The 17,106-nt window shown below is 41.8% G+C and overlaps 1 protein-coding gene across 2 annotated transcripts in view; it reads left to right on the top strand.

The window, feature by feature from the left end:
* Positions 1-1,931: 1,931 nt before the first annotated feature.
* INO80 (INO80 complex ATPase subunit) overlaps positions 1,932-17,106 on the top strand; it is a 64,134-nt gene continuing 48,959 nt past the window's right edge. The window contains exons 1-8 of one of the 2 annotated variants that reach the window (XM_056493571.1): positions 1,932-2,023; positions 8,167-8,352; positions 9,602-9,768; positions 9,865-9,932; positions 11,436-11,594; positions 13,354-13,474; positions 14,709-14,923; positions 15,937-15,990. In XM_056493571.1, the coding sequence (XP_056349546.1) occupies positions 8,210-8,352; positions 9,602-9,768; positions 9,865-9,932; positions 11,436-11,594; positions 13,354-13,474; positions 14,709-14,923; positions 15,937-15,990 (927 nt within the window). In that variant the 5' untranslated portion in view covers positions 1,932-2,023; positions 8,167-8,209. Of the gene's footprint in view, positions 2,024-2,581; positions 2,836-8,166; positions 8,353-9,601; positions 9,769-9,864; positions 9,933-11,435; positions 11,595-13,353; positions 13,475-14,708; positions 14,924-15,936; positions 15,991-17,106 lie in introns of those variants that run through there. The other variant, XM_056493572.1, reaches the window with a different exon arrangement.

Genomic DNA, 17,106 nt, shown 5'->3' with positions numbered 1-17,106 from the left:
AAAACTTTCTTGGGTAAATATAAGTACTGTTTTCCCTTTGGTTCTCTTTTGGGAACAGCATAAAGAAAAGAAATATCTTGGAATAGAGTCATCATGCATTGATGTAAAGATTGAAAATAACTATTTTCTTAAAGAAGCAAAAAGAGCTTGTATTTTAATGGTCCATCAGCCATAGTGATGCTGCTCAGTGCCAGCTCTGTTTGTCTGAGCGTGATACTAACATGGAACCAAATCATGCTCGCTTCCTAAACAACGCAATTCCTAGCTGCAGGGATTGCAGGGATTCAATTAGCATCACTAGTTAAGCACAACTCTAGTGAAGTTTTACTGGAGCAGTAGCAATGGTCTTATTTTTATATCTTAGCAACTGTGTGTGGTGGTTTAAGCCCAGCTGGCAGCTAAGAACCATGAAACTGCAGGAGGGATCCCGCCGTGCCCCAGTGGAATGAGGCACAGAATCAAAAGTAAAACTTGTAGCTTAAGTACAGTTTAAAAATTGAAAACAAAGTAAAATATAGTAATAGAGTAAATAATAAGAGTGATAAAAAGGGAAAGAAAAGCAAGTAATGCACAATACCATTGCTCACCCCATGCTGACCAATGTCAGATTCCCTTCCTGAATCCAGATCGGCCTCACTTCCAGGTAGCTCCCCAGAGTCATACTGGTCATGATGTCCTATGGTATGGAATATTCCTCTGGTCACTTCAGGTCAGCTGTCCTGGCTGTGCACCCTCCCAAGATTTTTTTTCCTTCTCAGTGGCAGAGGATGAGACACTAACAAAAGTCCTTGACTCAAGAGAAACACGACTTAGCAAAACTCAGAATATCAGTTTTTTCATTCTGAATGCAAAACTCAGCACAGTCCCAGCTACTGAGGAATTAAGTCCATCCCAGCCAAAACCAGGACATTGGTACCTACTGAGTGCTGGAGTGACACATCTTAGTAATGAAATACAGATTTTTATCGCTATGCAGTATCTGGATTAATCATCCACTTAAGGATTTGCTCTAAGTGTGCTAGTTAATGGGTTTTGGAAGGCAGTGGTGCTGAACAGCTGATGGCCACACCGTGTTTACGGTGCAAAGCATCTTCGCAATTAACCTTCAGGCCTACTTCGTCCAGAGCTCCCCTGACGCAACTCTTAGTGCATGACAAAGCGAAAGCGGTAGAACGCACGTAGTCTCACCAAATGCCCCCACGTGTTAACCCTGACGGCGCCCCGGTTCCAGCGCCGCCAGCCCCTCACGGCTCGCGTCAGCCGCGGGGCCTGCCGGGCCGGCACAAGCTCTCACGCACGCACGGCACCGGCTCCCCGCCTGCCCCGGGTCCGGCCGTGATAAGGAGCGGATCCTGGGGCTCCGAGCGAGGCCGGGCGCCCCCCGCGGCGCCTCAAGGGCGAGTGCGCGTCACTTCCGCCACGCACCCGCCTCCCCGCGCCAGCATCGCGAGACCCCGCCCCGCCTCGCGCGAGACTCGTTGGCTCACCCGGCCGCCTGGCCGAGTCCCTTCGGCAATTTCCGTCACCGCCAGACCCTACCAATCGGCCCAAAGAGTGCATCGATGAGCGAGGGTCCCCCGCGGGGTCTCTGCGGGCCCGAGCCCCGCGGTGCGGGCGTGGGGTCCGTGCGGCGGCCACGGGGGCGCGGGCGGGGCGGCGGGGCCCAGGCGTGGGGCCGGGGCGGCGGGGCGGCATGCGGGGTTCGATTGATCAGGCCTGGGCATGGCGCCTCTCCTCCCCCCCGCCATGGCTCCCCGTGTCCCTGCTCCTCTCCTCTCAGTGAGCGAAAGTGGCCGCCGCCGCCGTCCCAGCGCCCGCAGCCGCCGCCTCCTCCTCAGCACCAGCGCGGGCGCCATCTTGGCGAGGCAGGAGCCGGGAGCGCCCCGCGGCAGGAGACAGGCAACGCCAGCCCCGGCAACGCGGGGCGAGAGGCCGGGTGGAGCAAGCGGGGGAGCGAGCCCGGGAGACACCCCCAGCCCCCCGCCGCCGCTGCCGCCGCGTCGCCGCCGGGCCCGCTACCCAGGTGAGCCACGGCGGACACTGCGCAAGGGCCCGCCGGGCCGGGGCTACTGGAGCCGGCAGTGGGGGCGCCGGCTGGGCAGGCCGCGGCTTCACCCCCCGCGCCGACCGGCGGCCGCAGCAGCCGGGCCTCTTCTTAAAGAGACAGGCCCCTTCCCTGCCCTGCCCGCCGGATGCGCCTCGCGGTACCGGCGGCCGTGAAACCGCCGTTCGTTCCCCCCCCAGCCCCCGTTCAGAGCGGCGGCCGGGCCCCGCCAGCCGCGGGGGGGGGGTGGGGGAGGGGTCGGCGGGGGGGGGGCGGGGGCGCCGTCGCGCACCTGCGGGCGCACGTGCGGGCGGCGGCGCGTGCGCGGGGTGCGGCGGGGGGTGCGGGGGGGCGCGCGGCGAGGGCGGCGGCGCGGCCGGGCCGGGAGCGCCGCGTCACCGGCGGGAGCGCGCGCCCGCCGCCGCCTGCGGGGGCGCGCCTGCGGGAACGCGCCCGCCTTTCCCCCGGTGCCGTCAGAGCGCGGCCTCCGCCCCGGGAGCCGCGGCAGGGCCGGGCCGGGCCGGGCCGGGCCGTCCCGTCCCTGTGCGTGAGGCCGCGTGGCGCGGCGCTGCCCGCACAGCCGCGGGGCCGGGGCGGGGGCCGGGGCTGCCCCAGCGCTCCCGGAATAGCCACCGGCACCTGCAGGAAGGGGCCGCCTGCCAGACTCGTGGCGTTGTTGATGGAAAGCGTCTCCCGGGCGCCCACGAAACGTAGTTCGGTGCTGTGTTCGCGCTGGTGAATGCGCACTTCTCTAAAGCTGCCCTGTAAAGTCTGCTCCTGTTTGCGAACAGGTAGCCTAGTGCGATTTCTGTGTGTGACTCAGTACAATTTCTGCCCATGATTTAGTGTTATGCTTTCTTAACGCTCTTGCCCGTCTTCTGTGGAACATTTTTCCCCTCTGCGGTGTTGCAGATAGTAATAAATTACTTCAGGTTTTTTTCGCCTTTGCGTGAAGAAAATAATGCAAGTCAAGTTAGTTTTTTAATTCAGATTTTAGTTTCCCCTCTTACAAACAAATCTACTGCATGGATTTGTACAGCATATCTGATATGCCTATACGTATGTGACCAACAAATTTTTTAACTTAGAAGAATCGTTTGTGTTGTCACTCCTTTAGTGAGTATGTATAAGAGTGTGGTGGCACTGAGAGGTTGGTAGATAGTGAGGGAAAAGTGCAAGAAACAGAACTATAGTTTGAACCTTTTTCTAGGGCTAAGGGATATTGCCTGTAATTCTTCTCTTGTGTATGTCTCACATGTATATTGTTGAAATTGCTGAAAATACTGCCTCCAAATTCGTGATGGTTCAGATGAGCAAATTTTGTTCCATTTGGGTATAACTTAATAAGCTGTAAATTCTGTAACAAGCATGCTCTTCGACAGGCTGGACTACATGCTAGAGATTGGTTTAGATGGAAAGTCCTCTTAGAGCTTTTTTTGGACATGGTTCCCTTTTCGTGGTCTGGGGTGGAGGGAGTAAAAACCGAACAAAACTGAAAATATCCATGCAGTTGTTATTTTGTGTGCACAGAATGGCAAAGTGTGAGGGTAACTTGGTGCTGCTGTGTAGAGTAGAGAATATAAATACATTGTCAGAGGTCTCCATAAATACTAAATAAATAAATATTAACTGTTCTTTTGCGACAAGAGCTACTCTAATTGAACAATTAAATAGTTAGGTTTGTTTTTCTGCTAGTTTAAATTTGGAAGCAGAGCTCTGACATGCCAACTTTTGTGTTCAGTGCTTTTGAAGGCATTCTGCTGTTTACTCCATATATGCTTCTGATACACTGCTGTATAGTTTTTCTTTTAAATAATAAATTAGGCCCTATCTGTAACTGGGTTTTTTTGGGAATTGGAAAATCCAGAGCCAGTGCCTCCACTGGCTCTTCTCTGTATTTGAAAGTGATTAAAAGGTGGAACACAGATCACTGAAATGCTGTCTCATTCTTTGGAAAACAGTATGAAACCTTACCACAAAAGCAGAATGTCAAAGCATCTAGTTTATCTAGATTTCATTATTCAGAAAAGAAATTTAAATGACTTTTTTAAATTTCAAACTCAAATGGGTGTGAATTCAGAGTTCACTTATATATGCATTAATTTTATTTGTTCAGTTTTAGGTTAGTGGAGGGCTTTAGGTTTGTATGAAATAACATATTTGCTTTTTGAGAAACCATACTGTCTTACATATCCCAGTTATATTTAAGACACTGCCAAAAAAAAAAAAAAAACCATATGGGAATTATGTTTTACTTTAAAACATGGTCTATAGCTCTGGAAAATTGTTTTTAGTGTAACTATATATTTACCAAAGCAAGCTAAAATGTGAGTGGGGAAAGGAGAAGATGTAATTCTTCTTCAAGCAAAATAGATCTTCAAGTTTTTTATACCACCACAATTTTCTCTATTGGAGATTATATGTGTATAAAGAAGTCTGACAAAAGTAAGCCCAGCTGCTGTTACTGTGCTAGTCTATGTTTTCCACACAGACCTTGACTGAGTGAATCTTCTGTTTGGATATATGTATATTTGTGTCAGGATTTATTCTGGAGATATTACTACTGGAAAATCTCACAGCATTAAGTATTCTGCTGCTCCAGTGAGACCTGTATGTCTCAATTCTAAATTTCTTCAAGAGGAAAGTATTTTAGGGGTTTGCATAAGTTTAGAAAATCTGTCTTAATAAGTTGGTGTCAAATTGCAAAGCGCAAAATACCTATGTGTGGGAAATACTCAGAAAACTGCTAAAATTGCAAGGCAACTAAAGTGTCATAGAAGATTGTATTTTTGTTCAGTTTTTAATCCTGCAATGGGTAAAACCTTCAATGCTATAAATAAATGAGGAATGCCTATTTTGTGTGATTTCAAGTTTTTGTCCACGTGGATGTTTTGTCAGTGTGCTTACAGTGATGGGGTGGAGTAGAGAAGAGAAGCTACTTCTGTGGGCTGAAGTACTGGAACAAGTGTTAGTGCTCACCTGCCAGCTGGTCACACTTCATATCCATGCACTTGGTGTGTGTCTGGCGAGACTGAATTGCTTTTACCTCCCTGATTTGCCTTGCTATGAAGTGGTACTGTGCGTCAGCTGCAATCCAGTGCCTTTTACTTGCATGGCAGCTTGTGTTGGTGTATGTGCCCTCAGCAGGAGTGGTTATCATTATTTACTGTCATGTTGATGTTAGTCATAAAGAGCAGAAAAGCTAATCCTCTGGGCCTTATCAGAGGTCTAGAGGTGGCAGCAGCTGAAGGGAAAAGCCACAAGAAACTCATGGATGAAAAAGTCCAGCTTCAAACAGCTTGTAAAGCAAAGCCCATCCAGCTTGCAGCTAGGCACAAGAGCCAGATTTTGCACTTAGAACTTATGGGGTTCCTGTTTGATTCCAGTAAGAAAAACCTGCTGGATGTCCATTCAGAAATACGCAGTGGATGTTTGTTTAAGTTGGGAGAATGTACTTTTAAAGCTAAGCTGCTTCAGGAGACCATGGTTTTGCTGTTTGGTTGGTGCAGGTCAGTGGGCATAAAATTTAGAAATCTCGTTATAAAAACTAACTGCACTCAGGAGATGTCCTGGGAGGATTCAGTGCAGGGTGTTTACTTACTGACTGGATGCTATAAATGGGCAGGCTTGAGAAAAAAAGAGTGAGGAAAGAAATCCCACACCTACATTAACATTGAACTAAGCAATGTGATTTAAAACAGGATAAGGGAGGCTCTTTCAGAACTGAACTTAGATATTAAAAAAATACAATTATTATGAAGATTATTTGCATGAAGTTATTACATTCCTTTGGATATTTTAACTGTACTTTTACTAATTTAGTGGTCCATATGGTACAATTAAATGGCATAAATGTGAACTTCTGATTAAGAATGCTAGAAGATTCAAAGTGCCAGCCTGGCAGTTCAGAAGCTATTTATTTCCGAATGCTGGTTTTCTAAACTATTTGTACTTTGGGTGAGAGGAAGGGAGAAAGCAAATAGCTGTTGAATTTGATACTGAAACTTAACATAAAATTGGTATATATCAGTAAGAAAGTCATGATGGCACAGAGATTACTTTGTAGCTTCTGCTCATTTTGCCCCTGTAACATGAGTATTTACCAAAGTTACCATCAGTAATCAAATCTTTTTGAAAACCTGTTTTGTCCTGAGTAGGCAAAAGGATGGATTTGTTTCAAAAATGTCAAAGAAAGGTGGAATGAATGTCATCACCATGTAAATCCACTGAAGCAGTATGTTGGTCATGTCATAAACAGTTGCATACAGTAGTGGATCAGGCTGTGCACCTTTCATTTATTTGTTCCTGTCCTTAGGAATACCTTACCCTTATAGGGAAAGCTTTCAGGTGATGGTAAGTTCTGCTGGAAATAAATATTTGGTGACAGAGGTCAGTCATTCAAATGCTGTCAGGTATGTGAAGACCTAATATGTAGAAATCCTCAGTCTAAAAATAATTTTTATCACAGAGCTGTTACCTTGTCTAAGAAATTCTGGTGTGTTATTGGTTATTCTCTGTGAGTAAGGATGTTAACTCAAGACCCAGTATTAAATAATAAATAATACAATTTCCTCTTGTTCAAGCACAGACATTAGTCTTCAGATGAGAATCACTTATCATAGTTTATTGTAACTTTGAAGTTCTGAATCTGTTCTGTAGTTTTGGAGGATAAAAGGTTTAGATAAGGTTAGATGCTGGGTTTTGGATCTGTATATGTGAAGAGAGAACAACTTGAAGATTAGATATTCAATCTGTATCAATCTGTACTTACATAAACATAAAACAATTTAGTCACTGATTTAAAAATTAAACAAATACAAAATGTCTTTCAATAACTTAATGTGAAGTTTGCTTTGGGTTTTGTAATATTTTTAAGAAGTGATAGAAACCAGAAGAATCCTTCAGAAGAACAATTAATCCAAGTCTGACTGGTTTTAATTTGAGCAACCTGTTCTAGTGAGAGTTGTCGCTGCTATGGCCTTAGATGTTCTCTAAGGGCCGTTCCAACCTAAACCATTCTATGATTTTTTTTGTCCTCCACCAGAAGTAAAAACTTGAGATATTTATTGATTTGTTTGTTTGTAAGTATTTAAGATCTTGACAGCACTTTCATTTACACGGTACCAACTCTGATTTTGGAAATCACATACTTTTCTCACTATTTATTATAACAATGATAGCATCTTTTATAGTAAAAAAAAGAGTAAAATTTGACTTGACAGAGCTACTATTGTAACAGTTGTCATGACGGCCTTTGTAGTTGAAAGAAGAGAAAACTACAGTTGACAGAAATGAAGTGTTTTGATACCTTTGTTTCTAGAGTGTGTAGTATGCAAATATTGCAGGGGGGTACATTTAGCCTTTTCAAGAATCTTAAATGCAGAGAAAATAAATAAAATCAGGTGGACAGCTTTTACTAGTTGAAAAACATAATGCTAGAATAGGTTCTAAATTTGTAATTATTAAAAATATGTTTCAAATTGGTTTTCATGTGTTATTTTTCTTTGATAAAATAACACTTCAGAATTAAGTATTCTGTGATTCTGTGAAAGGGTTTTTGTTCAAGTATTTGTACCTTGCTTGCCAGCAGGTAACAGCTATATTTTGAATGCTAAAAGAGTAGCATTGCTTTAAGGTGAAGGAGAAATATTACAAGCATTCAGTAGACTACAGCTGTGAACTGAATGGTAAAAATGACAGAGGAACAATATTTTTAGTAGTTCGTTCTTTTTGGAGTCAGTTATTTTATATATACATATATACCCTCTGTTCACTGTTAAACATGTTATCTTTAATAATGGTGAAAGCTTACTTTGCATACTTGAGCACTGTCTTCATAATACTTTGTATTTCTATGTCATCACTTTGACTATCATACTAGGTTAAAACAGTGCTTGTTCCTATCAAACAGCAACCTCAAAATCATAAACCAGAAAACTAAGAATCTAGTTTTTGGCTGTGGTAGTACTGTGGTGGAAAGTTGAGTGGCAATTTCTGTTTACTGTACCTATTAACTGCAACCTTAGCTTTTGCCCAGAATTGCCTTGGTAGATCTGTCTCCTCCCCAGGTTTGTTCCTTTCAGAGGAGTTGTGGTGCTGATGGCCATTGTTTCCTTTTACAGCTGCGTGTTCAGAGGCACCTGTGCATGAGGAGAAGTTTGTTCTATGGCCTCAGAGCAGGGTGCCAGGGAGGATGGCAGCTGCTCAGAGCTGGCAAAACCCCTCTATCTGCAATACCTGGAAAAAGCTCTGCAACTGGATCAGTTCTTACGACAGACGTCTGCCATCTTTAACAGGAGTATATCCAGGTACCAAAAGCTTTTTTACTTTCCCTTGGGAGGGCCAAGGAAAGACAGGCATTTTTATTATATTGTTCCCAGCCAACACTGTATTAAGAATTTATCAGTGAACTGTTCATTAGAAACACTTTAGCTTCAAAGGAAAGGAGGTCACTTAGATTATTCAGTGTATAGGAAAGGAAATCTAAAAAGTACTATTAAATTTAATAATAAATCTAGCATCAACTTTGAGTTCTGAAATAAAGCCTTTCTTCTCTCTGGTGACCACTGACAGGACCTGAGGGAATGGCATGAAGTTTTGTTAGGGGACATTTAGGTGGGATATTAGGGAAGGGTTCTCTATCCACAGGATGGTTGGGCATAGGAACAGGCTCCTCAGGGAAGTGGTGACAGCACCAGCCTGACAGAGTTCAAGAAACATTTGGACAGCACTCTCAGGCACATGGTGTGATTCTTGGGGACTCTTCTGTGCAGGGCCAGGAGTTTGGCTTAAAAATTTTTGTTACTCCCTTCCAACTTGAGATATTCTATGATTGTATGAAAGGTTTTGGACTGTGCTTCTCTCAGTTCATGTTGATAGTACAGTGTGTTACCAGCTCGTGTAAGAATTAGTACAATGTTTTAAAGCTCTTTTTTGTAGTTAAGTGGTCAAAACTTTCTTTGCCTGCAAAAAGTAGGGTGAGGAAGCTCTAAGTAGGTTTTCAGGGATGCTTAGAGCCTTTAATCATAAAGAAAATGGAAAGACTATTGTCAGATGCAGAATTTGTGTAAGTTATAGCAATGAGGCATCAACAGTGTGTGTTTCTGTCCTAAAAATATTACATTTTAATTTCATCAGTGTTTTGGAATTGTAGAGTTACAGAACTGGTAACTGAATGGGCAACACATAATAGGTGTATTTACAAGCATGTAGTAAGACCCAGAGTAGAGAAGGTATATCTACATTTCTCCATCCCAATGAGTGTGACAATATTGTGCTTCAGTTTGACTTGCATAGTTCGTACTTCTAGAACTAGATACCTAGTTAAAGACTGGAGGTGAGGTTGATAGCATACCCAGGCTGATCTCATGATTAACTATTGCTAAGGGGTTAATGGGAAATTATTAACAGCAGTATTTCTAATGTGTAAAATTACATCTGAAGCTGTCTCAATTCTCAAACCTTTAGACAAATGCCCATATGTAAAAAAGCTGACTGGATGTCTTCTCTTTTGAGTATTTTCCTGTCATTATCACTGTATTATGGATCTTCTTGCAGTGATGAAAGTGAAGATGGATTGGATGACAATCCTTTGCTGCCTCAGCCTGGGGATTCCCTGATGCAAGTTAAGGAAGAGCCTCCAGACTCCTTCCTTGGAGAGTCTTCTGGAGCAGGAAATTCTGGAATGCTGAACACACATTCCCTGAATGGAGTACTCCAGCCAGGTAGGCATGTACTAGGTTGAATCTCTGTTTTCTTTGGGTTAGTCTGAAAAAGCATTATTTCTTAAGAACTTTGGTTTTTATTTTTTCTCTAAACAGAACCAAAGTCTGAAAAAGGGAGCTTGTATAATTTTTCCAAACTGAAGAAAAGCAGAAAGTGGCTGAAGGTAAGAATATTGGCAAGAAATGCAGCTATTGTGGAGTCTGTGAGCAGGGTTACCCACCTAGCCATTCTCAGTCACTTGCAGACAAGTTGGGTGGGAATGTTGATCAGCTGGAGGGCAGGAAGGGATCTGCAGAGGGATCTGGACAGGCTAGATCATGGGCCAAGGCCTGTTGCATGAGGTTCAGCAAGGCCAAGTGTCAGGTCCTGCACTTGGGTCACAAAAATCCCATGCAGCAATACAGGCTAGGGGAAGAGTGGCTGGAAAGCTGCCCAGCAGAAAAGGACCTGGGGGTGCTGGCTGACAGCAGCTGAGCAGGAGCCAGTGTGTGTCCAGGTGGCCAAGAAGGCCAGTGGCATCCTGGCCTGCATCAGCAGTAGTGTGGCCAGCAGGACCAGGGCAGTGATTTTCTTCCTGTATTGGTGTCCTGGTGAGACCACTCCTCGAACCTGTGTCCAGTTTGGACCTTTGACTATGAGAAAGACATTGAGGTGCTGGGTCATGTCCAGAGAAGGGCAACGAAGCTGGGTAAGGCTCTGGAGCACAAGTGGAAGCTGGGGGTATTAAGCCTGGAGAAAAAGAGGTTTGGGGGGGAGTTTATTGCTCTCTACAACTCCCTGAAGGGAATTGTAGTGAGGTGAGGATGAGTCTTTTTTCACAAGTAACAAGCAGTAGGGCAAGAGAAATGGCCTGAAGTTGTGCCAGGGGAGGTTTCACTGGGAAGGATGGTGAGGTATTACAACAGGCTGCCCAGGGAAGTGATGGAATCACCATCCCTGGAGGTGTCCAAAAGGCATGGGGATGTGGCACATGGGAATGCAGTTTAGTGGTGGACTTGGCAGTTAGTTAACATTCAGAATCTGAATTTTAGTACACTGTCCAAATTATACTGATCCACTATAAAATGTATTAAACTGAGATTTGGTACTCAACTGTAAAGTTGTTTTTAAGTTGACCTCAGTAGAAGGTCTCAGTGAGCATGGCAGAAGAGAGCAGAATGGTGGCTTTATGCCTCCTTTGCATTTTTACTGTATTGTAGCCATCTCAAGTTAGCAAAAACATGTTGAACAAGAGCCAAACTTGCAGAAACTGATGCAGGTAGAAGTTGTAGAATAGCAGGACAAACTACAAATGGGGTAGGGAAGCACCTACAAACCACACATTGCAAAATACTCCTGCTGTTATCCTGGCTTTTCTCACTGCTGCTTTTTTGAGACTACATGCAGATAAAGTGGACTAAAATTATTTAACTACCACAAACTAACAGAAAACCACTTTCCTCCAAATCAGAGTATGTGTATTGAATTCACTGCTACGCAGGTATGCTCCTAAGAAAACTGATTTTCTATGAGGGGTTTTAGATGGACACTTTTTAAGTGCTAAGTATCGTTGGTGGGCCAGACCCACACCCCTTTATTAGATAAAGGCTCCAGAGTGCTTTGCATAAATAAATAATTCAGCACAGGGACTTGGGGTTGTTAAATTGGTTCCATTTGTTCTTGTTAGAGTATCCTTCTGAGTGATGATTCCAGTGACACTGATTCACCAAGTGATGAGGATGGAGACGAGGAAGAATTTTCTCTTTCAAGGGAGGAACTTCATGATATGCTGCGATTACACAAGTATAAGAAATTGCATCAAAGTAAATATAGCAAAGACAAAGAGGTAAATAGTCAGAATTTTTACATTTCCTTGATTTTGATTCTTTCCTTTAACAGCATTGTTTTAACTGCTCTCATGTTTTTATCAAAATTCATGATTTTGTGGACTGGGTAATACACTGTTTGGTAGACAGTAACTGTCTATCACTTTTAGACAAGGATTATTTTATCAATTACCTACATAAAATGAAAGATGCTGTGAATCTGTCAGTAATGTAAGTAACTAGTACTGGCACATGTTACATATAGCTTCCACAGTGCTCTGTCTCAGTCACTAGAGCAAATAATGTGGGCTAGAACACAGGGTTTGGATGATATATATGCAATGTATATGGAAATGGAGATGCTGTGAGTTAAATTCTAATACAGGTAGTAGCTGCTATTCAAGTGTATTTACATCATCACCGAAGTGATGAATAGTAAGGTCATGTTTACAGTCTTGAAAGGGAGTGCCTAGTTTACTACGTTGTCATTTTCTGTCATGATTTGAGGTTTTACTTGGCTCTTTTTCTTTCTTTTTACCTGTTTTTGATTGGTTTAGATTTTCTTTTGATATTCTCTTTCTTTCCCTTAGAAGAAAATAGTCTGCTGCATTTTTGTGTTTTTCTTAATGTTAAACAAAATTCTATGGCTTAACAAATTCTGTGGCTTCTTTGATTCTAATAATATATTTCTTCAAATTATAAGGGCTTTTGCAGAAATGTTCACTGCTGATTTGAATTGCAGCAGAAAGTCTTAGATAAAGGTGGTTATCCTATTCTGTTATCTGAGAATGTGTCTGAAGTTAAAATTTGTCTTCCTGTTTTATATTCTTTTTTAATTTCTCCAGAAGAGTGAAGAAATATTTTCCCACACAGGTCTTTGCTTCTCTCTACTTCTTTCCTTTGTTTACTTGGGAAGCACTGAACCAATATTGTGTTAACTTCTTGAAGTACTGCATAGCAATACAAATATTCATACATCACATTTTTACACAGACCATAATTTTGTTAGATTTTACACAAATACTTATTTCCAGGCTTGTAAGAAATAATACCCAGTGAAAGTAACCAGTGAGTATATTGTCAGATCAGCAGTTATGGGGGGAGGGGAACATACATCAGAAAAGTTTGTTTGTACTCATGATCTCACATTTCAAAAATCTTCTATTAACTTAAAAGTATGCTTAGGTTTTAAATAGTTAATTTCTGAGTCATATTGCCTTTAGTTTGCCTGTTTATGTGTAACCTGTGTGGTGTTCTTCAGTACTTCATTTGAGTAATGCTGGAAATATACTGGCATTCTTCATCATTTAGGGGAAAAAATGCTGAGGCAGCTATATTTTTACTTGACAATCTGAATGTTTAAGTTGTTTTTCCTTGTGGAAATCTTTTAAATGCCTTTTCTTTAAACCCATCCTTTTACATCCTTTGGAGTGATGAAGTAGAACATGTATGTAATTTGGGAATGCAAGCAAAACAATAATTGGACCTTTTCATGTAATGTGATGTCTTGCTGGACAGCACCTGTATGGAAAAGACAGAGCAGTATGTTTTGAAAGTGCAGCCATCACTGCCTGCTCTTCCCCCTTAACCAGGTGGGCTCAGTTCCCAGTGCAGAACTTGGGAGCCGCCCTGGGAGCAGTGGTTTCACTTTAGACACTCTTACAGTTGATAACAAATGCAAAATATGGAGAAGTGCCTGCTTCCTGATGTCTTCTTTATGTTCAGCATCTGAGCTTGTTTGGGGGCTGTCTCTGTTACCTGCTCACTTTCACCCTTCAGTTGCAGCAGTACCAGTACTACAGCGCGGGGCTGCTCTCTACCTATGACCCCTACTACGAGCAGCAGCGCCACCTGCTAGGGCCCAAGAAAAAGAAGTTTAAAGAAGAGAAGAAAATAAAAGGTAAAGTCACTAACTTTATGCTTTTAAATGACTGCTGTGGTTTAACTTCTTTCCTACAGTGCTTCTTTTGATTAAACATAAATGTTCAAAACTCGTGGGTTTTGCAGGGAAATGCCAAGTTCTGGCAAAGAAAAATGTCTTCAGAAAACATTGTGCTTTATTGTCTGGCTTCTAGAAAGCTAGGATGGAAAAAAGGTGTGTGACTGGAGAGTTCATGGCTTAAGGTTTTGTTAGTGGACCTTATTCAGTGGTTTGGAATCCATAAATATTGTTTCATATAATGGTCATTTACTCAAGAGTGTTTTGAAAACATGATAGGTCCTTGAAAAGTGTAAGAACTTACCCAGTACCTGCTGCAGTTATTCCTGAATATGTAATTTTAGTGGTCAGGAAGTTACAGGGAGCGAGAGTGTTTTCTGGAAAACAGAGGGAACTCAGAGTTGATGTTTGATGTCAGTTAGAATAGAATTATATGTCTGACGTAACGGCTGGAGTTTCTGAGATGCACATTTGCCAGGAAGTGGAGTTTCCTTTCTTGTTTGGGCTGGCAGTGGTTGTAAATCTGTAAAGGAGCAGAGAGGGCTATGAACTGTCAGTGTAAAGTGAACTCTCTTAGTGTAAGTACTTAAGTTTGAGCTGTGTTTTAAAGGGTTTATTTCAGGCCGTCTTCCTTTCTTTTTGCAAGTTCCTTTAACTGTAGTGAATTTTTTCTCCACTAATCTTTTGGCATCCATAATTTTGCATACTAACAGTGAACATTTTTAGTATCTGATAACAGTATCTGTTTCCTCTGAAAGCTGGTATGACATGACAACATGCCAATCTCTTTCATGCAATCTTCTCAGTGCTGAGAAATTTGCTTTGAGACTTATTGTACCAAGTGATAATGTTGTCACATTTGAATGTCTTACCTGTATGTATCTTTAAGTAGAATTTTGTGGCAAGCAAGAAACATTGCACCAAGTCCTAGACATTTTAACTCTCAAGGCATGTTTCCCTGAGTGGAAGTAATTGAATTTCACCCCTCTATTAAACAGGAAAATCTTTTCATTGTAAAGTAATGAGGAACTATCTAATAGTATAAATTAATTGTACCGGAATTGGCAAACGTGGATTTGGCTTTTTTGTTGCTTCCACATATAAATTGACTAGGAGAATTTACTCAGGAAAGGTGCCTATTTAAATGTGCCCCAAAAATAGAAGTGTTTTTTAAATGATTGTTATTGCCATGCAGGCAAGTTGAAAAAAGTAAAGAAAAAGAGGAGACGGGATGAAGAGCTCTCTTCAGAGGAATCACCACGACGCCACCATCACCAGACCAAAGTTTTTGCCAAGTTTTCCCACGATACACCACCACCTGGGTCCAAGAAAAAGCATATGTCTATTGAGCAGCTTAACGCACGTCGGCGGAAAGTGTGGCTTAGTATTGTTAAGAAGGAGTTGCCAAAGGTGAGCTTGGCTAATGGCAGTAGATCAGTAATGATACAAGAAAGTGAAATAGAAAATTAACTTAGTGGGGACTTGGCACTTGAAAAACAGAGTAAATAAAGTAAGACCTGATTTTTCTGGTGGTCATTAATGACTTAACTGGAATTCTGTAATCCATAAGCAACATGTAGTTGAAATATCACCGGTGGTGCCTAAATGGATCACGGGGTTCTTTGTCATGGCTATTCAACCCTCAGCAAGGAAAAGTGCAGTGAGCTCTAGCAGGTATTTACACTGATCTACAGGATGGCAGTATAGAGCAAACCAGTATCTAGGTTTACAACAAAGTTCAGAAAAAGGGTGTTTGAGTCCTGTTTTTCAAACCTTACCTTTACAGACTAGGGAAAAGTGTTTGTGTCATTTACAGGACAAGCTTCAGGCACATTTGAAACAGAAGGCTAGGTTCACTGTTGATAATTTTCTGAGATGGTCAGAGTGGACTTTAGAACCTGCTTTTTGAAGTTCACAGTTAACAGACTTTGACTTCTAGGAAAATACAAGTCATGACTGTATCATCCTTTATGAACTTAAAAGCCAAACACAGAATATGTGCAGTGAGAGAGACCATATTTTATCAAAAGATTCATTTTGATCATGCAAAGAACATGGTGTCTTCATAAACTCTAAACATCTTTGGGAAACAGTGGAAAATACTGTTTGCCTCAGTGATAAAAAATGGAATAGGAGAACCCTGCTTTGCAACAGAAGTAATTAAAGAAACAATTGTGAAAAAGGAGGTATTTTGCATGCTTCCTTCAGGATTTAGAATATGTTTATGTATGCCTTCAGTAATTTAGAGATGAAAAGCTGTTTCAGTCAAAATGAAGAGTACTTGCAGTACCTATTCTCAATTATACAGTAGTGTGCATGACTGAAGTTGGCACATGTACCTGCTGAAGACTAGATAGTTCTTTTTCTAAAATACTGTGAAGCCATTACCTTATAACTAATTTACAGGTTGTGTCCTTTTACAGGCATACAAACAGAAAGCTTCTGCCCGTAACCTCTTCCTAACCAACAGCAAAAAGGTAGGTACTGTTTAATTTTGTACTGTTCCTTGTACTGGATATAAAAAGCAAACTGTAATCTCTTTATGTTTGTTCTGTTTCTTACAATTCTGACAAAACTAGCAGGGCAGTATAGGAGAAAGCACTGTATACAAGTAATTGTGATTTATTAGAAAGCTTTTCATTTTTTCATTGTTTTGTCTTGTTTCATAAGCAAGAGATGAAACAGACAACATGAGTCCCTTTCATGAGATCTTTCTGGCTTTTGAAAGATTTAGTTTGTGCATTTTAAGTTTACTGATCTTTGATACATTAGTGGCTTTGGTACACTTAGACTTTTGAGTTGCCCATATATCCACTACTTAAAACTTGCTGGTATTAAGCATGCTGGTTGAAATCAAAGGGGCTCTTGGAATATTAAGTGCTTTAATTTAGATAAATATGTAAAGGACCTGAGATTAAAAATAGAGCATTTTTCAGCTTAAGTGATTGCAAAAGCAATCCATCTTCTCATCAATCTTCTCTGAGAATTGGCATTGTTTCTGCCTAGAGAAGTTTACTTGAAAACACTGGGTTACAGCTTTCTGAACACTTCTCAAGGGTTATGCTCAAGTGTCTGATTCATTTATATGGCTAATGATGAAAAGGTAATCAAGTACTGAAAATTGTTAGAGACAGGGTGATGTAGTTAATTTTGCATTCTGTATATACATTATTGAGAAAGGAAGCATTTTCCATGTAAGGGATGCAGAAAATGGGACTTGCTTGTGTATGTTTAAGAAACTTAGCTGTAGGATTACAGGTTTTAAAGTTCCACTTTTTTATGCCTTATTTTGTTTTATCGTTTGAAATTAATTTGAAATCTGTATGTTAGAATTGATGTGCATTGTAGCGGAAGCAAAAAAGCCTGTCACACACAAAAAACCCCAGCAATTTTGATTGCTATGACAATGACATCCATTTATTTATACTAGAAAAAAAATTACGTTCTCTTATGCTTCTTTGTGAAATACTAGCAAAACTTTAGAATGCTCCCTCTCTTTTCTGTGTATTAATGTGAACAGGATTGTTTTCTACCAATACTACTATTGTAGTATTCTTAAGTATATTCTTATTGAAAAAGGAGAAAATAACCCC

Source organism: Oenanthe melanoleuca, chromosome 5 (genome assembly GCF_029582105.1).
Source record: "Oenanthe melanoleuca isolate GR-GAL-2019-014 chromosome 5, OMel1.0, whole genome shotgun sequence".
NCBI classification, from domain to species: domain Eukaryota; kingdom Metazoa; phylum Chordata; class Aves; order Passeriformes; family Muscicapidae; genus Oenanthe; species Oenanthe melanoleuca.
The sequence above is the reverse complement of the archived record's forward strand: the minus strand, read 5'-3'. Positions and strand labels throughout refer to the sequence as shown.